General features: G+C 39.6%; 1 protein-coding gene across 2 annotated transcripts; it reads right to left on the bottom strand.

Moving 5' to 3' along the window:
- Nucleotides 1-1,961: 1,961 nt before the first annotated feature.
- Nucleotides 1,962-23,194, bottom strand: atp1b2b (ATPase Na+/K+ transporting subunit beta 2b). Of its 2 annotated transcripts, XM_057821223.1 has the most exons (8): nucleotides 22,836-23,194; nucleotides 16,015-16,143; nucleotides 15,821-15,928; nucleotides 15,531-15,736; nucleotides 15,304-15,363; nucleotides 15,175-15,201; nucleotides 11,824-11,919; nucleotides 1,962-4,871 (listed from the first exon to the last, which is right to left on the bottom strand). In XM_057821223.1, exons 1-8 carry the CDS (start codon nucleotides 22,924-22,926, stop codon nucleotides 4,704-4,706), a joined length of 885 nt encoding a protein of 294 aa, XP_057677206.1. In that variant the 5' UTR covers nucleotides 22,927-23,194; the 3' UTR covers nucleotides 1,962-4,703. The 2 variants fall into 2 exon arrangements, with proteins under 2 accessions (XP_057677206.1, XP_057677207.1); XM_057821224.1 differs by lacking the exon at nucleotides 15,175-15,201.
- Nucleotides 23,195-23,651: the final 457 nt, after the last annotated feature.

The raw sequence follows: 23,651 nt of genomic DNA, 5'->3' as shown, positions 1-23,651 counted from the left end.
AAACAAAAATACAACAGAGCGAGATGTAAATATGATGTGTTGGTCGTTCCATATTCAGAAATTAAACTTTCGATGTATTTTTATTTTCGTGACAGCAATCATGCTGTATATGTGATTGTATGTGTGATCAAGAACCTGCTAAAGAAAGTCCGTGCGCCCCCGCCCCCTACTCCCCTCACAAAAGGAAAATGTTTAACCGTGTCCTAAATCGAAATGCAAGCACGAGCCATGACTTTGAGCCCATAGAACTAGGACAGACGACGCGGAAGTTCTCCCTCGCTTTTGCAGCAGCAGGAGGGAGACGAGGCTGTCTGTGAAAGCAGAATGATACCGCCTGTCACTCATTTCTGAAACTACGACGAGTGGTCAATGTGGAAGAGAGGGAGGGACCAAGCAATGTCACTTCCCGTTCAGTTATACTGCGAAGCGGTCTTTGGTGATTCGTTCGGCAACGTCACTTCCCGTTCAGTAACCGAACGATTCGTTTGGGCGGGGAGGGAGATGAGGGGGGCGAACGATTCGTTGAACGATTTGTTTGAACGAATCTTTTTACTGAACGAACCGGAATGGATTCGTTTGCTCAAGTGAACGACAAATCTCGTCACTACTGAGGAGGTTGTTGGGGTCAAAGTGCATCATTCGCTGTTGCCTTGTAAATCTGCACTGCCCCTAGGGCCTGGCATGAATAGTACATCGTTTTGATGTGGAATTGCGACATTGGTCGAATGGAGACGGAACCATATAGATGCAAACATGACATTTTTCGTCTTCTCGGAGGGTCACCATGTAAATGGCCCCTTTGTGTGAAACTTGAGCCTGTTTAGATGAACACAACGCCGATATCCTGGCAGGAATCTTCATCAACAGCTCTCAGTCTCTCTCTGTTTTTATTTTATTTTTATAGCAGTTAGGCTTGATGAGCTCCGAATTATCAGACAGGGGGACTTTAACAATGTCTTTAAACGCATCAGGGCCGAGCATATCGCTGACAATGGCTTTGCAGACAGGTAATGTCAATGTCCCTGCCACAGTGTGGGACTTTTTTGGATTTAGCAACAAGTTCAGCAGACAGCTAACTGACTTTATCATTTGACTTTGTAGATTTTCTCCAAAAAGTTGCCTGTTTCTCGGTGTTTTGACAAAGGCGAACAAAACAGTCCATAGTTTGAGGCGACGGGTGTTTTGTTTGGACATGACGTTTAAGCTTGCGTGGCACCATGGCGCTGTTGGCTCGTTTCGTGTTCAAGAACTGCTCGGATTTCCAGCCATCAGCCACCTTACTGTCCTCTACAATGTGTTGGAATAAAACACAGGGGAAGGATTGACGGCCATCACGTATGGATAAAATGGAAAGGGCACTCGAGTATATTGACACTTGACGAGTCTAATCAAATTATGTACTGTAGAAGTGCTGCAGTCCACATTGGCATGGACAGCAAGGTGGCAGACGGCTAGAAATCCGAGCAGTTTTTGAACGCGACACGAGCAATACCTCGCTCATCTGCACATGACCGGTTGAAAAACACTGACTTAAGTTAAAACACTATAGTACAGCTCCGCACATTATCTCTGTTTGACCCTCCCCTCGCCCAACCACGCCCACTTTACGCCTGCAAAATGGGCCCTTTAAAGGCCTGGGCCGAGGTGCGGTCGCACTCCCAGCACCCCCCTAAATTCGGCTCCTGAGAACAGCGTAGAGATAAAAGCCACACTTTTAAGGTTCAGTTCCCTTAAATGACATTTATTAATTCTCTATCTTGATTTGCAGTAAACATGAGCAAAAATATACATACAGTCATGGCAAAAAAAAAAATTAAAATCCAGGATAAAACTATCATTCATTTGGGCAACGAAACTGAGAAAATTGATTTTTTTGCAACACATTCCTGGTTATGACTTCATATGAGGGTTGTATACGGGAGGAGGGAAGATATACAGTGTATATTACATTTTTATTTAAAAAAAAAAAAAACATTTAGCATACTTTTACCAATAATTTTTGGCTGGAACACGGTGTGTTTTTGTCCAGAAAAGGTCGCACCCTTTAATGGGGCAAGACTGGAAATATCACACGCACACACACGCAAAAAAATATATATAAAAAAAACACCAACAACCTTGTCAAACCAAACCATTCAATTAATAACAGGTGAAAACCTTAAATATGTCTCAAGTAACATAATACAATCCGAGCTGATACATTCTCTAAACATTACAACAAAACTGCAATAAAAATAGTCTGTCACAAACAATACGTTTATACATACTTTCTCGATTGTTGCCTCTTGACATCTTGTTCTCGCTCGCGTTTTGTTTAATCCCTTTTCCATGTATAAATCGCATGGCCACACAAGAAAGAGATATATTGCTTTCTGAGGACATCTCCAAATTATCACAGAGGAAATGGATAAACGGAGATGAGAGGCGAGTAACCAGGACACTGGCAACAACACGTTCTGTCCACCAGGAGGCACTGTTACGTCTTTGTGAAACACTATTGTGCGTATGATTGTTATGTAAGAGGAGGTCTTTTTATAACGCAGCTGCTTTGTGCACTCGCACGAATCCTTAAGTATCTCTGCAGCACATCTTTGATCTGATCTTTACTCTCCAACATGTTGTTGCTAAGGAAAAACTGAAAGTGGGATGAGGGTCTTTGGTTGAAGAACTCATCTTCTCATGCAGATGGCAAAAGAAATAAAGTTTTAGTTAGTGTTGAATAATTTAATGGCTCTCAAATCAAATAAATCCAATTTCAGGTTGAATAAATTAATTGTCCGTGTTTTAATTTTAATTTTAAAGGCCAGGTTGAGGACAAACGATATAGGGCAAAGAAATTGAGCAAGCATGCTGTTGGATTAGCCCACCAGATTAAGAGATTAGAGGGAAATTAAGCGTTTCAGCAACAGCAAAAATGTGCGTGTGTGAGTTGGAAATATCAGTTTAAAAAAAAAAAAAATAGACTCGACATTATGTCTGGATTGAAGTCAAATGGCTTGATTATATTAGTCGGTAGTTAGAGGACACTGAGACACTTGGATTTAGGATTATTTAGCACCATCAAACCCTCGGCTGCAGTAGCCCACCAGTTCAAATTTGGGCTAAGAAGTTGTAAATTTCCACTTGGTTTACTTTAGACCTTTCAAACATATCTCCGCCAAGTCTCATATAAAAAAAAAAAAAAACCTAGACACTTGTCAAGAGAATGTTTTACGATGATTTTAAGAAAAACAACACAGATGTCTCTGTTAGAAACGCTCTTTTCAAAATGTATAGACGAATTCAAGTCAGTGTCACCCCAAAAACCAAAGCACACCAATGCAAATCAATACAAAATCAATCAAACAAAAGCTTCAAGACTTCTAAATGTCAATATAGCTATAACTATCAACATCTACTTTAAAAAATATGTCAGGGCGTGTCAGGATGTATACTAAAGTGACCTTTACTATACAGTTGATTGTTTGAGCTAAATCTGAACACTAGAGAACAAATTTCATAAAGTCCCCCATTTTCAAGTAATCCCACACAATGAAAAAAATGCGAACTGGAGACAGGGTTAGTCTTTCCGAAACTGGCGAAAGCGAAACAATGCAAGGAAGACCTCGTGGGATAATTGGAAGTGAGCGATGCGCTCATCACATCCAACCGCCTAGTGGATGCAGAATTGCTCTGCTCTAAATAATGGGATCAATCATTCATAGCATATACGGATTTATTGACTATTGCACAGTGCATGCAATTTCCCGACCCATGGTATGAAATGCGCCAACAAACTGAACGTACACGCAAACACTGAAGCCACAAATGCACACTTAAAGGTTTGAAACTCTCCCGCATCACGTCATGCCAATTTGTCTTAAAACTGCGATTCCAATTGGTCGCTTACACGGCGGTCCCTCCTGGTGGTCAGCGGTTTCACAGAACTTTTTGTCTTTTTTTTCCCGTAAGGAGCAAAGAGTGGGGACATATGGGCCTCCTACCCTCATAGCGCAAAAGACAATACACACATGCAAAATGGCTTCATCTCAGCATCCATCCGTCAAGATATATATATGGTCGGATTATCATTTTGAGTGCAACAAGTTAAGTTTAGGGATGGGCATAATGATTGTTAAGAAATCTTTGGAGCCGCAAATAGAGCGCACTAATTATCTTCAACCAGAACTCTATAATAGAATAATACTTCAAAAGTTATAGAATGATTCATCGCTTAATTCCTTATGGTCAATTTAGTCATATACCCATCCCTAGTTCAGCAAAGGTTTATGATATATTAGAAATAAAAACTGTAGATTGCACATTTTGTATTGGTGTGTATTATGTATAGAGGAATGCTCTATATTGAGGCAGCAAATTAGGAGCAGCAATACCGTGGTCTTACTGGTCCTTGCAAACTTTTAAAAAGACGCGTTACATCCCCTTTTCGTTTGTCATGCAGTATAAATAGACGTCACCTCAAATGAATTTACAGAAAGAAATTTGTCTCCAAGCTCACAGACAGAAATAATTACAGGATTACCACCCTTTATTCTTGCATTTGCTGATCACACATCTGGACAAACCATGTGCACCCCATCATTTTTTTGCGGGAGCGGGTTGTAAACAAAACTCACAAAGGGTGGAAATGCTGCAATTCTTTTCTGTGCATGTGCAATGTTGCACAACATGAAGTTTTCAGAGGAGGAAAAAGGCTTTGAAACCTAGTTAATGGTGTTGATCCTCAGCTTGAAAGACACTCGACCGGCAAACTTGTCTCTTTCGCTTCCGGCGGGAATGTTGTTGGCGTTGATCTTGCACTCGATGTTGACGTCTTCATTGACGGTGATGTTAAGGAACTTGACGGCAACCAAAGGCTGGGAATAGTTCACCTGGAATGACAAGACAAAATGTTTACCAGTGTTGTTTTTGGCAGCCCTTTTAATTTTCGTCTTAGTCTTTTGGACGAAAATACTAGGGCTGTCAAAATTATCGCGCTAACGGGCGGTAATTATTTTTTTTAAAATTAATCACGTTAAAATATTTGACGCATTTAACGCACATGTCCCGCTCAAACAGATTAAAATGACAGCACAGTGTCATATCCACTTGTTACTTCTGTTTTTTGGTGTTTTGTCGCCCTCTGCTGGCTCTCGGGTGCGACTGATTTTATGGGTTTCAGCACCATGAGCATTGTGTAATTATTGACATCAACAATGGCGAGCTACTAGTTTATTTTTTGTTTGAAATTTTTACAAATTTTTTTAAAACGAAAACATTAAGAGGGGTTTTAATATAAAATTTATATAACTTGTACTAACATTTATCTTTTAAGAACTACAAGTCTTTCTATCCATGGATCGCTTTAACAGAATGTTAATAATGTTAATGGCATTTTGTTGATTTATTGTTATAATAAACAAATACAGTAGTTACGTACAGTATGTTGAATGTATATATCCATCTTGTGTCTTATCTTTTCATTCCAACAATAATTTACAGAAAAATATGGCATATTTTATAAATGGTTTGAATTGCGTTTAATTACAATTAATTAATTTTTAAGCTGTGATTAACTCAATTAAAAATTGTAATCGTTTGACAGCCCTAGAAAATACATATTAGTCTTAGTCAAATTTTAGTTATTTCAAAATGTGTTTGTCTTCATCTAGTTTTAGTCAACAATTCGCTAAATCTTTTCGTATATAGACAAGCTTCCGAGGTACTTCCTCATTTCTGCCCGCGACTTCAGTTATCCACATTCTCTCATCAAAACAGCAGTAGCTAGAGTGGCATCACTCATCAAAATCCCTCAAAAAAGACAATTTGGAAATACCGCATCAATCTGCCATCATCACGACATGGGAGGACTACATGTTCATGAAGGCCGATGTGGAACCAAGCCCGTGCCACCACAAAGATTGGGTGTTTATGTAGCCATGTTGCTGCTGTGTTATGGAAGGTATGGTCTTCCTATCCCTGTATTTTCATGTGTTCTGTGCTCAAAAAATACTAAAGCTAAAATCTTGTGCATGAAACGACTTGTTGTCTTTGATTTTGTTATTACGATTATGATTGTAATTATGATGATGTTTAATATTAGTTACTACAACTATTGTACTGCTGTGGCTGCGACACATGCTATCTGCTGCTAGCCTGTTGCTAATCAGTACGTGTAGGATGGCACAATTATGTAAACGCATAAATGCATGTGTTACAAGTTTTTTGTTTGTTTACAGGTGGAAAACACTTTTAGACAAGGGAAGACAACTTGATGTGCCTCACAACAACACTTACTGTACATTGATGGACATACAGTGGGGCAAAAAAGTATTTAGTCAACCACCAATTGTGCAAGTTCTCCTACTTGAAAAGATTAGAGAGGCCTGTAATTGTCAACATGGGTAAACCTCAACCATAACAGACAGATTGTGGAAAAAAAAAACAGAAAATCACATTGTTTGAATTTTAAAGAATTTATTTCCAAATTAGAGTGGAAAATAAGTATTTGGTCACCTACAAACAAGCAAGATTTCTAGCTGTCAAAGAGATCTAACTTCTTCTAACGAGGTCTAATGAGGCACCACTCGTTACGTGTATTAATGGCACCTGTTTTAACTCATTATCAGTATAAAAGACACCTGTCCACTAGTGGAGTGTGACTGACTGAGGTCAGTCACACTCCAAACTCCACTATGACCAAGACCAAAGAGCTGTCGAAGGACACCAGTCACAAAATTGTAGACTTGCACCAGGCTGGGAAGACTGAATCTGCAATAGGTAAAACGCTTGGTGTAAAGAAATCAACTGTGGGAGCAGTTATTAGAAAATGAAAGACATACAAGACCACTGATAATCTCCCTCGATCTGGGGCTCCATGCAAGATCGCACCTCGTAGCGTCAAAATGATAACAAGAACGGTGAGCAAAAATCCCAGAACCTCACGGGGGGACCTAGTGAATGACCTACAGAGAGCTGGGACCACATTAACAAAGGTTACTATCAGTAACACAATGCGCCACCAGGGACTCAAATCCTGCACTGCCAGACGTGCGCCCTGCTGAAGAAAGTACACGTCCAGGCCCGTCTGCGGTTCGCTAGAGAGCAGTTGGATGATCCAGAAGAGGACTGGGAGAATGTGTTATGGTCAGATGAAACCAAAATACAACTTTTTGGTAGAAACACAGGTTCTCGTGTTTGCAGGAGAAAGAATATCGAATTGCATCCGAAGAACACTATACCCACTGTGAAGCATGGGGGTGGAAACATCATGCTTTGGGGCTGTTTTTCTGCAAAGGGACCAGGACAACTGATCTGTGTAAAGGAATGAATGAATGAATTAATGAGGCCATGTATCGAGAGATTTTGGGTGAAAATCTCCTTCCATCAGCAAGGGCATTGAAGATGAGACGTGGCTGAGTGCATGACAATGATCCCAAACACACAGCCAGGGCAACAAAGGAGTGGCTTCGTAAGAAGCATTTCAAGGTCCTGGAGTGGCCTCGCCAGTCTCCAGATCTCAAACCCATAGAAAATCTGTGGAGGGAGTTGAAAGTCCGTGTTTCCCAACGACAGCCCCAAAACATCACTGCTCTAGAGGAGCTGTGCATGGAGGGATGGGCCAAAATACCAGCAACAGTGTGTGAAAAGCTTGTGAAGAGTTACAGAAAACGTTTGGCCTCCGTTATTGCCAACAAAGGGTACATAACAAAGTATTGAGATGAACTTTTGGTATTGATCAAATTCTTATTTTGATATATGATTTGCAAATAAATTCTTTAAAAATCAAACTGTGATTTTCTGTCCCCCCCCCCCCCACATTCTATCTGTCATGGTTGAAGTTTACCCATGTTGACAATTACATGCCTCTCTAATATTTTCAAGTGGGAGAACTTGCACAATTAGTGGTTGACTAAATACTTATTTGCCCCACTGTACATAAATAAATAGATCAATAATTCAATCATTTATTCATTCATTTTCCGAGCCGTTTATAAATAAATAGGTTTCCAACAATTTCGAATGAACATTGAAAGGCGAGAACATAATTCATATTCAACATAAAAGGACTTCAACATCTTCGTGATGATACTGGAAACTGCAATTTCTAGAGAAATTACACCTGGGTCTTTCCTGTGTGGAGATACAGATCTTAACCCCACCCAGGTTGGTTTGTGGACATTTTATCAGGTCATTTGGGAACATTTGGGGAGCGTGGCCTAGTCATATCAGGTCATTTGGGAACATTGGGGGGCGTGGCCAAGTCATCAGATCATTTGGCAACGTTTGGGGGGCCTGGCCTAGTCATATCAGGTCATTTGGGAAAAGTTGGTGGGCGTGGCCTAGTCATATCAGGTCATTTGGGGGCGTTTGGGGGGCGTGGCCTAGTCATATATGGTCATTTGGGGAAATTTGGGGCGTGTGGCCTAGTCATATCAGATCATTTGGGGGCGTTTGGGGGGCGTGGCCTAGTCATATCAGGTCATTTGGGAACGTTTGGGTCGTGCGAAAATTCCGGTCGTGCCGATAATTGAACGGTGCCGATCGGTGCAACGGTTTGGACTGTGCGGCGCCTAAAAAAAACGCGGCGAATAAGATAAAAAAATCATAAGGAAGAATAAGTAGGCTAAAGTTGCAGAACAACATTACCTGGCCTTTCCAAGGGAAAGACTCAGGTAAATATACACTCAGCAGGAAAACAGCACATTATTTGCATTTAAAACTCACCTGGAGGCCACGAACTGTATGTAAAATGTTTTCCAAGAGTTTAAGAACTCTCACCGAGTCACTGCGCTAAATGCTAATGCTAATATGAACGCTATGCTAATGTGAATGCTATGCTAGCGCTACAAGTTAGTTTAGTGCAGTACTTCTCAAATGGTGGGGCGCGCCCCCCCAGGGGGGCGCAGAGCGATGCCAGGGGGGGCGCGAGTGACCTCGGGGAACATGCTTTTTTTTTTTTTTTTTTTTTTGCCGTACTAGAATAAAGTGTACTTGCACATCCACTCCGTGGGTGGCAGTGGCGCTCTCATTTTCAAAGTGCGTGCAGTATTTTTGAAGTAAGCAAGAGCACACGGAAGAGACTCATGCAGAGCTGGACTGACTCACGCAGCGACCCACTGTCTTCTTCGGTTCTCACGTGTCCGGCCGAGAAGTGCCGTTTTCGGCTTGGGATCGTCACGACCAGCGCCCTCACCTACGGTTCTCCCTCGGCCGCCGAGAATGCGCTTTTTTCGGGCCGTTTGCCTTTGACTTTTAATATAGTGGGAAATGAGGAAAGACCACTGTTTACTGAGTCTAAAAATGATTATAGCGGAGAAGCCAAATCAGTTAAGACGCCACTTAAAGACATTAGACCTCAATCTCATTGATAAGCCGCTTGATTGTTTTTCAGCGAAAATGTGCCGAATATTGCCAATTGTCACAATCGTCCCGCTTTGTCAGTGTTATATCAGTAAACCAGTGAGCACTGTGGTGAATCAGCGAAAATAAAAACTTTCCTTCTGTCCAAAGACTCCCCCCAACCCCCCCCCCCCCCCCCCTATTCAGTTTTGGGGTTTTTTCGGTCAAATTTTTTGGCATGTTGTCCTGAAGAGTAAATGTTTCTAATCAATTTGAATTTGTTATTATTTACTGATTTTATTACATTTTATTTTTCAGTATCAAGTGGTCAAAAATGTACCTTGAGTGTATTTTTACAGTTTGGATGTGACTTTTTTTTTTTTTTTTTTTTTTTTTAACTTCAGGCAAATTGATGCGCGTTAAGTCTTTTCTGTTACAAGCAACACAATGTTAAAAAAGTTATACTTTATTATAAGTTGATTTATGTTACTTTTTTTCTTTAATAGAAAAAAAAGGACACAATGTTAGGCTGAGGCGTACTTATAATAGTAATATAGACGAATGATACTATTTACAGTGGCGGCAGAGAGTTGGGGGGGGGGGCGCGAAACATTTACGTCTTCCTTGGGGGGGCGTAACAGAAAATAATTGAGAAGCACTGGTTTAGTGTGTGATGATCACTCAGCACAGACCTATAAAGGTTAAAGCAATAAAGCTTACTCTTAGTGGTCCCTAACTGTCAACCAATCACATGTATTCCCCTAAACCCAACCCTTACAGTTACAGCTGGGTTTAGGGCAGTACTTCTCAAATAGTGGGGCGCGCCCCCCTGGGGGGGGCGCAGAGCAATGCCAGGGGGGGCGCATGTGACCTCGGGGAACATGTTTTATGTGTTTTTTTTTTTGTTTTTTTTGCCGTACTGGAATAAAGTGTACTTGCACACTCAGTAGGTGGCAGTGGCGCTCTCATTTTCAGAGTGCGCGCAGTATTTTTGAACTAAGGAAGAGCACTCAGCACACACAGACAACAGATATGAAGAGCAGTGTGCCACCGCCGTTTTCGAAAGCCGTTTTCCGACCGGACTCACTCACGCAGCGACCCACTGTCTTGTCCGGTTCTCACGTCGCCGCCCGAGAAGTGCCATTTTCGGCTTGGGATCGTCACGACGACTGCCCTCACCTACGGTTCTACCTCGGCCGCCGTGAATGCGCTTTTTTCGTGCCGTTTGCCTTTTAGCTTTGACTTTTAATACAGTGGGTGATGATGAAAGACCACTGTTTACTGTGTCTAAAAATAATTATAGCAGACAGCAAGAAGCCAAATCAATTAAGACGCCACTTAAAGACATTAGACCCCAATCTCATTGTTAAGCCGCTTGATTTTTTCAGTGAAAACGTGCCGAATATTGCCAACAATCGTCCTGCTTTGTCAGTGTTATATCAGTAAGCCAGTGAGCATTGTTAGCATGTTAATTGAAAAATAACTCCACATCATTGCAAAGGAGGTAAATACTGTGAGCAGCAAAAATAAAAACGGTCCTGTCCAAGGACACTTTTTTCCCCCCTTTTATTCAGATTTGTTTTTTCGGTCAAATGTTTTGGCACATTGTCCTCATGAGTGAATGTTTCTAATCAATTTTAATTTGGTATTATTTACTGATTTTATTACATTTTATTTTTCTGTATCAAATGGTCAAAAATGTACCTTGAGTGTATTTTTTAGTTTGGATGTGATTTTTTTAATTCAGGCAAATTGATGCACATCAAGTCTTCTCTGTTACAAACAAAACAATGTTTATAATAAAGTTATACTTTATTATAAGTTGATCTATGTTACTTTTTTTCTTTATTAGAAAAAAGGGACACAATGTTAGGCAGATGCGTATTTATAATAGTAATTTAATAGACAAATGATACTATTTACAGTGGCGGCAGAGAGTTTGGGGGGGCGCGAAACATTTACGTCTTCCTTGGGGGGGGGGGGGGTGACAGAAAATAATTGAGAAGCACTGGTTTAGGGGAATGCATGTGATTGGTCGACAATTAGGGACAACAGTTAGGAACCACTAAAAGAAAGCTTTACCGTTTAAAGCAACATGGCATTGCCAAGATAAGAAAACAAAACTTACCAAGCAGCACCTGACACATGTTTCAAAAAAGGAGCCTGGAATGGACACACACTTACTCACCGGCTAGTACATAAGCCTGTGTGTGGGGCAGGGGGTGGCGGGGTGAGGCGTGCCGACCACACATACGATGAGAAAATATCGTTGTGAATTCATGATGGAAACTATGCCGAATTTTCATCTCGTTCTCGTATAGTCAGACGACAACTGGCATCCATCTCGTTATGTCTTAGTCTCCCAAGACACGTTTTTAGCTCGTCAACGTCACGTCATCGTCATGAAAAAAAATGTTGACGAAATATTTTCGATATCGTGACGAAAACAACACTGGTTTAATCATATGACAGTGTGACCTGGTTTATACTGTAAGAACTTACCTGAGCTTTCTTGCCATAGTAAGGGTAGTACATAAGGTTGAAGGTGCCATTGGCAGGAAAGTAAACCATTTCTCCAATTTTGTCAGTGTCTTCTCTCTATGTGGATGTAACATAATGGCGTGTTATGGCCTAAAAATACTGCTTACTGCATATTAAAGGGATGGAAGGAAAACTCATTAATCTTCTTTTCTCCAAATCCCATTATCTAACACACCCACTGTCTCTTTAAATGGTCAATTAAACACATACACCCGACAGACAAAGCTCTCATCACAGAACAGCGTCTAAAAAAATACACACAAACACAATATAACGCTATAACTCAAAGGTCACAATATTAGGTATACCTGCACATTTGAATTAGCAAAACAGTTTAATTCTATAATTACCATTACGACTGTCCCAAACAACTATTTTTCTCCCGTTTAGTCAGCAGACTTTTTTAACGATTAGTTTTTTTTTTGTTTTTTTTTACACTATTCTAGCAATTAAATTTTTGTTGACGCTTATGAATTCACAAAAACATTTTGGAACACCTAAATTCTTTATTAAAGTACAAATAAACAGAAATAACAATAATAAATCACAAACAAACATTGAGGTAAAATGCTGATAGCATTAAGTAGTGGAAAAGAACAGAAGAAGATTCAGAACATTGTGACTTCAACATTTCCAACATTATTCAAAACAATTCTTATTTAAAAACAAAAAACAAAAACATCTTAACAATATGTAGCATTACTATTATAGTTTACTACTATTTGCATATGGTGGAAAACACAGACAAGCCTGAAAAAGCAGTTTCTGCTCTTGCACTCCTCCTTAAAAGAAACTGCTGTATTTTAAGCCAAAACAACTGTTGTGTTTGATAGAACAATGGTCTATATGCTGCCATAGCAGATTCATGGCGCATTAAGACCCCGAAATATTTTTAATTTGTCCGTTTTACCCTGGATACCCCCGATTACAGACGTCGCGTAACCGCTTTTGTTTCAACCCAGCCGTATAAACGAAGGTAATTCATTATATTTATTATTCAAAATGTCCGTCATTTTTAGCTTAGAATCATTAATTGATGTCTAATATTTCGCTTAAAAAAAAAAAAGACTTAAAAAAATTATTCATTCGCATATTTTAAACTTTTAAACAAATTTCGTCACAATGAAAAAATGGTGTCTGTAAATAAGTCATGGATATCTACCTCATAACTATTGCTTAATTGTATTTTTTTTTGTTACTGTCGCTTTTTCTCCGATATGTTAGATGATAAATAATCGATCCAAAACAAGAAAAATCGAAAAAAAAAAAAAAAAAAGTTAAAAGGTAAATATATTAAAAAGAAAATCTCGACCACCCCTTGATGTCTGCGATTTCTGCATCACGACCCTTGTTATATTACAATGTTTCACCCATTAAATCCTCCCAAAAATCCAGCTGTGGCCATTCACAGCTGTGTCTTGACACTCAGTGATACATGCTACATGGAGATTTTGGATCGAAACAAGGGAAGTACGCGATAATATCTCGTTAAAGTCACGGCGTCTGGAATTCTGCTCTCGCGTGCTCTCACCTCCAGTTAGGGTTTTGCTGTTTAAAAAAATTGTTTTTTTTTTTTTTAAATGCCCTCTTGTTAAAAGATTTTCTTCCCCCAGAAAATTGCGATTTTAAGCTTTCCAATGATGTATCACACATGCATTGTTTTTTGTTGTTGTTTTTTTTTAAATGTGTTTTTCCCCCAAGCGGGAGCATCCATCATTCTAACAAATTCAATCTTAGCATTGCAGAGACTGCACACGACGGTGTACCCTCCTTTGTTTCATTGAAATAAGTCCATGCGTTGACCACTCTGGTGCGTTTTTTTTGGCTTTGTGCCGCTTTCCCCGCTTGCATCCTGAGCGTCCACATTTATTATCTATCCACGCATATATATTTTTTAACCCTCCATTAACCGTTGATAGGATGGTGTGCTCGTCGACGCATTTATGTCATGGATGACGTCGACTAAGTCGACTAGTCGGGACAGGTCTAATTACTATTGCAACTGTCGGTAAGAACCCCCCCAAAATTAAATAGAGTTGTCCTATATTATCTGGTGGCCGATAAAAGCATTTTGAAATATTGAGTGATCGACTAGGGCTGCAGCTATCGAATATTTTAGTGATCGATTAATCTATCTATTAATTAGTTTCAATAATTGTGTAATCGGATTACAAACATTTAATGTGTAGCAGAATAAATATTAGATGTGAAACAAGTGTTCATGCTTGCAATAACATTTATATTTGCACTTGCCAAGATTGCACTTTTAAAAGAGCATTGAATGCGCATACAGTAGGTGATGAAATACCTGAGTGTTTCTTCAAACTATGCAGAATTGCACTTTCATTTCACAAGAGCACTAAATGCATTTAAAACTAAATTAAAATACCTGAATTTAGCCTCAAAGGGTATTAGAAAAATAAATGAGAATCCAAGCACAACAAAAGAGCTAACTTGTATAGGTAGCTAGCTAACTTAAATGCTATAAAATGCTGTCTTTTTTTTTTTTACAAAGCTCTTAAGAAATCGTTTACACAAATTCCCACAAAAACTGCTAAATATACTTCTAAACTAAATCATGAATGCTTAAACAAACATAATAGCTAAAACAAAAACATACCTTATGTTGGACTTAACAGTGAGCAGCTGAATTAAGCCCTGCTAGTCGAATTATGACATATTCACTGTCACTGAAGGACAGTGTTTCCACCCCAATCAATACAACTAAATGAAACACTTTCAAAACAAACCATTACAACGCCATTCTAATTAAACGAATCATTGAAGCCGCAAAATTTGATTTGAGGCTTTTTTTCTTATCGAAATACTACAGTTAATCAGATTAGTCGTTGCAGCACTAATATCGACATCGGTTTTTCATTATCGGGTTTGGGCCGATACGCATGTTGCCTTCAAAGTGAATATAGAAGCAATCTGCCTTTGTACAAGGGCTGGTCACAGCTTAGCAAAGCAGTGCAAATAATGAATATGTTAAGTCCACGACCGCATATATTGGTATCGGTTTGATATCAGCGTTGGATTTTTGCAGTCGGACAATATCGGGATATCGGTTAAAAAGTTGTTATCGGACAACTCGAACCTAAACCATTATAAAATACTATTCATAATAATATAAAATGTATTTGTATGCATCCGGATTATTGCAGGTATACCTTGTGAAGTATTAGTTTTCAAAAAAGTGAGATTGCATTTTGCACCAACAAAAGAAACTGCTAGCTACAGTCTACTGCTATGTAGAACTGGATTCTACACTATAAAACATTGCATTTGAGTCATTTTTTCCCCTCTTACCCATTCATTTTTTCCAACTTTGTACCTCTGAGAATGGGGCACAGTCACAAAACAAATCAATACATGTTGTGATTGAAACAGTTTACTGTGTAACAGTGGAATGCTTTTGGAAGTCTTTTAGGTTCTTACCTTTGCACCACAGGTGATGAAGGGAGCCTGTCCATCCTTTCCTGGCAACATTCCAATCACCTTGAGTGAATGAAATATATAGCAGAAGTTAAAATAACATAGAGATTGTTGCTACGTTTTGAAACGGGATTTTATCCCCCTGATTCCTAAGGCGTTTCACTACGGCAGGCACTCCATGTCTCCTAGCAACAACAACCCTTTGCTTCCTCTCATGTTTTCGTTCATACCCGATTCATCTTGATAATGATGCACGGCTTGCCGTCCTGGTATCCGTAGTAACGGTCATTGAGTCCTGAGCAGTCCTGCAGAACGTTACGTTTGAATTGACAGGAACGCTTGGGGTTGTTCTTTACATCGACGCTGTCCTCCTGCAGGAAGTACTGGTCTGGTATGCATTCGTCGTTTTTCTGGTCCTGGATGCTGCTGTTGTAGGCTGCAGAGGAAGAGCCAGGACAGGGCTTTCATTCAATTATGGAATATGTTAGACACAGATAAAGGAAACATGTCTCAGACATACGTTCCAGGAACTTGTCCAGGGCTTGAGCGTACAGATCCCAGCTTTCGGTTTTCTGGATGTTATAGATAATCTCAAAAGTCTCATCGGCTTTGGGTCTAATCACCATCCCTGCAAGTGCCAGAGGAAAAAAGCAAGGGTTGTCACTAGACGTGACCTGTGTTTGAGTGGTCCTTATCTGGAGTTATTACACTGACCTGGCGTAGTGAGCCGGTCCTGCCAGGTTGGCTTGTGGTCATCCAAAGTCTGCAGCATGACGTACATGGTGAGCGCAAATAGGCCGGCCAGGAAGATGTAGAAAACTACATAGAAGAGAAGGATGAGACCTGCGAACAAAGAAATGGAGAGATAGTTCAAGCATGGACGTAGACGTGTCAGTGATATTCTTACTCAGTTCGTTTTTTTTTCTCAGGCCATTGAATCTTTCACAACTGGACGGTTCTGGTTGTCTTGATATACGTTTGAAGTCTGTTTTCAGGCGGCTTCTTCAGTTATTGCAATGATGCTAGTCTGTCTTTTTGGTCATCACTAAACAGATACGACCAAGGATTCAGGCATCATCACACAGTCGACGGTAAGCAACAGTTTAATAAGTAATGATAAAGGGCTTTAGAAACAATTTGCAATTGGTGGTCCCGTCATTTTCGAATAAGTCGCAACATTTTTTCCTTCATTTTGAATCCTGCGGATTATAGTCCTGTGCGGCTTATTTGTTATTTATTTCGGTTAATAGGTAACACTTTGACAGCAGGCGCCATAAGACAGTCATAATTATGACATGACACTATCATGGGCAATACTGAATGCTTATGACAGATGTCATTAAGTGTCATCCAGCAAATTATGTCACTAACTCTATTTATGTCCAGCTCAGATCTTTCATATCCGTTCAAAAGTGAGATAATTTGCCGGATAACCCTAATTAATGCTCATGACAGCCTCATATCATAATAATGATTGTGTAATGACATTCTCATGGCGCCGCAACCAATTAACATTAAAATTCTGTTAAAGCGATCCATGGACAGAAAGACTTGTAGCTCTTAAAAGATAAATGTTAGTACAAGTTATAGAAATTTTATATTAAAACCCCTCTTAATGTTTTTGTTTTAATAAAATTTGTAAAATTTTCAATCAAAAAATAAACTAGTATCTCGCCATTGTTGATGTCAATAATTACACAATTCTCATGGTGCTGAACCCATAAAATCAGTCGCACCCAAGCGCCAGGAGAGGGCGACAAAACTCCAAAAAACACAAGTAACAAGTGCACATGACCCTGAGCTGTCATTTTAATCTGTTTGAGAGGGGCATGTGCGTTAATTGCGTCAAATATTTTAACGTGATTAATTTAAAAAATTAATCACCGCCCGTTAACGCAATAATTTTGACAGCCCTAGTGTGAATAGAAGTAGCAGCAGTTGAAAGTGAGGCTTTGAATATTGCACATAGTAAGTATTGCACATAGTACATTGCATGTAAATGAATATTGGACATTGGGTGATGTGGTGTTACATATGGCTGTTCAGGGTGGAGATAGCTTTAGCTTTTGACAGTTTTGTGATGGCGCTGTCAAATAAAGTGTTACCGGTTAATATCTTTAAATCAGTAATATTTGTAAATATCCCATAATTCATTGAGGACAGCTGCTGCATATAGTCCAATGGGGCTCATCTATGAACAAATGTTGTTTTTGTGTCAAATTTGGTGGGTGGCGGCTTATAGTCAGGTGTGTCATATAGTGCGAAAATTACGGTACTTATTCCACAATTTTGTAGATTTACTGTAAAAATACCAGCGTATTTTACCAATAAACATTCAAATAAAGTTTGAAAAAGAAACGCTTTGATGTCAAGACACCAAAATGTAGAACTAAAATGATTAGAATATTTACAGTATAGCAGTGAAAGGTATGAGATTATAGGACTATATCACATCAGATACAAAAAAGTTCAGTTCAATAAGTGTGTTTGTAAAGCTCGTTAAATCAAGAGTTTAATATTAAGGAAAATGTTGAATATTTTTTATTTTTACTGTAGAAAAGGGCCTAAAACATTGAAATCTTAATCTTTCATTATATCCAGTTGATTGAATCTTCATTACCCCATTAGGTCTATAAGGCTTCATTCATACTTTGTCCTAACTGTCTCACTCACATGTAGTCCTGCCGCTTAGCAACCCACTCATATCACCAACCACATCATTTGGCAAAAACCTCATCAAACGGAACGTTGTAGGTCCCCGACCACTTAACAGTGTTAATTAAACAGCATTTGAACGGTCGCTCTCGCCAACCAATTTCATTATAACGCTGCACTGCAGAGAAGGGAAACACTGCACTGACCAAAGGAGGGGGGGATTATGCAGGAGGTCTTTTAATTAATTGAACACTATAAGGAAGGCTGTAGATATACACTATCTATGAAGCTATCAGAAAAGCAATAATGTAACACTGTGGCAACAGGATGTCGTTTATAAAAACTATTGATTTTAAAGCTAATCTCTCAATCAGCGTGTATGTATTTCAAACAAAATATGTCTTTTATTAAGTTTACTTTAGTATACTTGAGTGGTTGTTTTACCTACTTTGACTGCATGGCAAATATACTAGTCTATCCAAGGCATATTCGTCATCCATCTCTTCTACTCCTTTAGCTTTTGAAGCATCCGTCTGTGATGTTCCTGTGGCGAGTTTTAAAAATAGCATTTTCTATGCCACATCCCCCATTTTCAACTGTAACACCTGGGGCCTGCTCAGGCTAGCAGCTGAGCGTCTTGACCCCATGCCTATACGCAGTGGAAAATCGGCTGACTGGAATCCGCAAGAAAATGTCGAGGGAAGGATGCTCGACAGGAGATTCTCACATATGAGTGGCCTGATTAATTATTTGCATTGGGAGATATTGGATACAGTGAAGGTGCAGGCTGCCTCATTAAATATACATTAAAGATGATTACAGTGTGAAAACTGAGGAAGGAGTGAGAGGGCAGCGTTCAAGTTTTCAATTCAATTGCGACTATTCAATAAATAACGTGTTTAGGTTCAGTCTTTTGTTTAGAGAGGCCGTTAGGTTGACAGCTCTTTACGATGATGAAAGAAATGGAAGTGCAAAAGCCATATTAAAGCCATGAGAACTGTTGAAAGGTTGTTGATCTACTGTCAGAGGTGGGTAGAGTAGCCAGAAAATTTTACTCAAGTACAAGTAAAAAAAAGGATTCATTGAAAAGAATACTCAAGTAGTGAGTAGCATTGTGAATAAATGCTTACAATGTCAGATTTAACAAAAATAATCATAATAATGGGACACAGTGATCTCTCGCTACTTCGCGCTTCAAACCTCGCGCCCTCAGTCCATCCGAGATTTTTTTTTTTCAATTCAAAATGAATAAATATAAATGAGCTGTCCCGATCCAATCACGTAGTCTCACTCTCATGCTGCTTTTCTTGGTCAGGCAGTGCACTGGAGTTGCTAAATAAAGTTAATGATGATTGACAGATGTTAATGTTTGATCTTGCCAGAGATGCTAGTAAACCAAAACTTCAAAGCACCGTATGCGCCAATCATCATTTTACTTGTTAAGCAAATGCTGGAGCAACTCATTGTATGTAAGTGAGTAGTTTGAGCGGATTTGAGTGGACTCACTCAATGAAGCATTTCGTAAACAAAAGCATTTTTCTACTTTATTCATGTTTAAAATTAATTTGGTGGAAGATTAACATGTTTAAAACATATCATAATTTTTTTTTTAAATTACACTTTTTGCATTAAAAAAAAAAAAAAAACATGTCTTGTGTGTATCTCTTTCCAATGCTGAATCTGAATAACTACATTAAACACACAATTTATTTTCTTTTTTTGGGGGGCGCTACTTTGCGGATCTTATCGCGGCGGGTTTTGATCCCCATTGTACAAAAAAAATCCTGAACGTGACGTGTGCGTCGTGTCATATCCCTGCTATGTTGTATGAAATATGTGTGTACTGTAACTTCTGTGACTGCTCTGTAATTCCTGAAGAAGACAGAGTTTGTGGCGGTGCGGTTCATTTGCAGCGGCTCAATGCTCACTCATCGGATCTCATCTTGTTGTCACACTTGTGTCAATGACCAAAAAACAAGGGATCGCGGTATTTTTTTTCTCAGTACAACTTCATCTATATGAACGGTTATTATCATACTTTACTAAAACCTATTATATGACCATATTTGCCCCCCGCAATAAAATCATGGAATTCAGACCAGAACAACACTATGAAACATCACCCGTCCAAAGAGCATGAGTGCCCTCTAGTGGAGTTAGAAAACATTTTTACCTCTGATTGGTACAATAGAGCTACTGTATGTGATTATTGTTGCGACGTCTAATTGGTGAAACTGAGACAGCCACTGTTGGCATCTCGGGCAAAAATAAAGTCAATATGTTGAATTAAAAGCAAAAATGTAACGACTCTAGTGTAGCCCAAAGTAGCGGAGTAAGAGTAGTGTTTCTTCTTCACAAATCTACTCAAGTGAAAATAAAAAGTATTGCGTGGTAAAACTACTCCAGGAAGTACCGCACTATAAGGCGTACCTAACTATAAACCGCCATCCACCAAATGTGACACGAAAACGGCATTTGTTCATAGATAAGCCGCACTGGACTATAAGCCGCACCTGTCCTCACTGTATTATGGGATATTCACACCAAAAGATATTAACAGGTAACACTGTATTTGACAGCGACATCATATGACTGGCATAAGACCAAATGAACCACCATGAAGCTTTGAACCAATTGGCTGCCGAGCTTCATTGCTTCAAGAGGCTTCATTTGGCCATCAGTCGTCCAAAATGCCTCTTGGCATGCATTACAGCGCTACATATGTAATTAACAGTGGAAATTCATGTTCTGTACTAATTATTTCTTCAGTTACTGTTCCAGTTGTTTCATTAATTGCTAGTTATGGCATTTGGTTACATTTTATCCGAAAGTGGCGCCATAAGACTGTCATTAGACAATCATAATTATGACATGAGACTGTCATGAGCACTAATTGGTGTTATCCGGTATATTATCTCACTTTTGAATGGATATTAAAGATCCAGTTGTTTCATTAATTGCTAGTTATAGTATTTGGTAAAACTTTATTCGACAGTGTTGCAGTAAGACTGGATGTAAAAGATCCAAACTGGAGTTAGTAACATAATTTGCCGGATGACACTTAATGGCATCTGTCATAAGCATTTAGTGATCCCCATGATAGTGTCATGTCATAAATATGACCGTCTTATGACAGTCTTATGACGCCACTGTCAAAAAAAGTGTTACCAAATACCATAACAAGCAATTAATGAAACAACTGGAACAGTAACTGAAGAAATAATTAGCAGAGAACATGAATTTAGATTGTTATTTAAATTTGTAGCTCTGCAATGCATGCTAGGAGGCATGTGTTGCCTATTAAACCAAATAAATCAACAAATAAGTCACACTGGACTATAAGCTGCAGGACTCAAAATGAAGGAAAAGAGTAGCGGGTTATAGTTCGAAAATTACGGTAATTTTTTCTCAAAAAATTAGTCAAGTAAATGTAACGGAGTCCATGTAACACGTTACTGCCCACGTCTGTCAACAGTACATCCTTAGTTTGGGTGTTGTCAGTGGTCATATACCAAAATTACTGTGTGGTCAGCGTAAAAACAGCCCATTTTTACCGGTTCCTCTATCTTTGTCGATGGCAGCCATTGAATTAATGAGTTCATGGTAATGCTGTTCAGTGGCTCTTTGAATTTGCTGATCAAACAAACTACAACAGTCTTTGAAATATGAGGCTTTCATTTGCAGCCGCATCCTTTTGGGGAACACACATGTACGCGGCTGGCTCCTACAAGAGAGTGTTTTAAATCAGGGAAGCTGCAGGTATTATTGAGAAAAGCTGCAGGTATTATTGAGAAAAACTTCAGCAATTGCATTGCCAATTAAGCGCGTAGAAATCTGATTCGATTTGAGCACTTAACGTTGGCTCCATGAGGCTTTTTTTCCTGAAAGCACTTTGGCATGAATAAAGGAATGACCATGCACTTGGTGTTTAAAATCTAGGACCTCTTCTAAAAAGGTAACAAGAAACGAAACGAGAAGATGAGTGAATGAAATCGATTTGCGGTCAAGAGCGTGCTAAAGGGTGAAAAGCAAAGTCTAGGTGCTTTATACGGTGTAGCTAACTACACAAATAGCTCAATTAGGCGGCCTTAAGCAAGCACGGCTTAAAAAGGCCACCAGACCTGAACAGCACCTGGGACACACTGAGCTGGATTAACTGGCACAGCGCCGGAAGATTCCGACGAACGGAAGCTTCCGTCAATGACTAAATCTAAGAATAGCTTGGATTTTATTTCCTGATTAGGAAACTCATCATTTTCGCAACTATTTCTAACTTTATTTGACATTATTGAAACGAAACCCTGAAGTGATGCCATCACCATCATTAGATTAGTGTTAAATCCCTCACACTGGGTCAGAGTGGAGGTGGTACAAATAGCATTTGGCTCTTGGCTTTACCCAGATTATAATGTTCCTGTGTCATTCAAATGGAGCCATATGCCCTACGCATTATTTCACCAAAGTTCCACCTAGAATGCAGGCACAGCTTTCACTTTCAAGTAGTTGGACTCTCTAGCTTTCATTCATTAATTTTTCAATGAACTCAAACCTACTAACCAACTCGGACAAGTCTTGTTACAGCCCAATTTAGTGAATCATTTCTGAGTGGCAACCTGTTCCTGCAAAGTGTGCTGTCCACTAGGCCAACTACATTTAAATATTTACCATCTGCACCATATGCCTCCACCCTGATGCTCAGCGCATTGCGCAGTGGAAGCCACAAATGAATAAATAAAGGGAAAATTGCGGCCGTTTTGCCACGAACTGCCACTTGACGCTCAAGCATGCAGATTAAAAGGTGCAGGGAGAGAGCTGTCAAAGAATGCGCGGCTCCATGTTTGCTGCATTGCTGTAGCTGGACAGTACAGTACAGTACTCACCCCAGCTGCTGGCTGTCCTGCCCAGAAACTCCCTCGTCCTCGGGTTCCATATATACTCACTCCACTCGCCTTTTTCTCCATCCTTTGCCATTTTCCTAGATGAGATCTCACTCCCCTATAATAAACGCACCCTGATGCAATGGGAATCCAATTAGCCAATGAGGAAAGTGGGATTCTTTTTTTCCCAATTGGGGGTTGGAGAGCCTAAAATAAGTGTGAACTGGTCAAAAAGAAAAGAGAAACCTATCTAAGGATGGAGAAGGGAAGACTCAAAGTAAGAGGGTAGCCCGGTCCGAGTGTGTGCCCTCCCCCCCAGCGCTTATCTTCATGCCGCAGAGTTTTGATGAGTGCTGCAGAAATCCAGTGATACTGCGGTAAAGCGCACCCCCGCCCTCCCTCGCTCTCTCTCACTCGCGCTCTCTCTCTCTCAGCATCCATCCGCTCCCAGCAAGCTGCTACCTCCCCTCACTGACTTAGTTGCAGCCGAGCCAATCGTCTGCACTCCCACTCTGCCTGGCACGTGAATGACAAGCCTGCGAGCAAATAATGTGCATTGAAGGCAGCGCTGATTGGCTTCAAAGTCATCCGTCACCTTCAAAGAGGGAATTCGCTGTCAGGTCAAGGGAAATAAAAAGGTTCAGTATAAATAATGATGAATTTGATCATTTATAACCTGATTAATTTCACGTCAGAGATTTTAGGTTTTAACTAGGGCTGTCAAACGATAAAATTTTTAATCGAGTTAATTACAGCTTAAAAATTAATTAATCGTAACTAATCGCAATTCAAACCATCTATAAAATATGCCATATTTTC

Source organism: Corythoichthys intestinalis, chromosome 18, assembly GCF_030265065.1.
Source record: "Corythoichthys intestinalis isolate RoL2023-P3 chromosome 18, ASM3026506v1, whole genome shotgun sequence".
Lineage (NCBI taxonomy): Eukaryota > Metazoa > Chordata > Actinopteri > Syngnathiformes > Syngnathidae > Corythoichthys > Corythoichthys intestinalis.
Note: the sequence above shows the minus strand (reverse complement) of the source record. Positions and strands in the feature narration are given on the sequence as shown.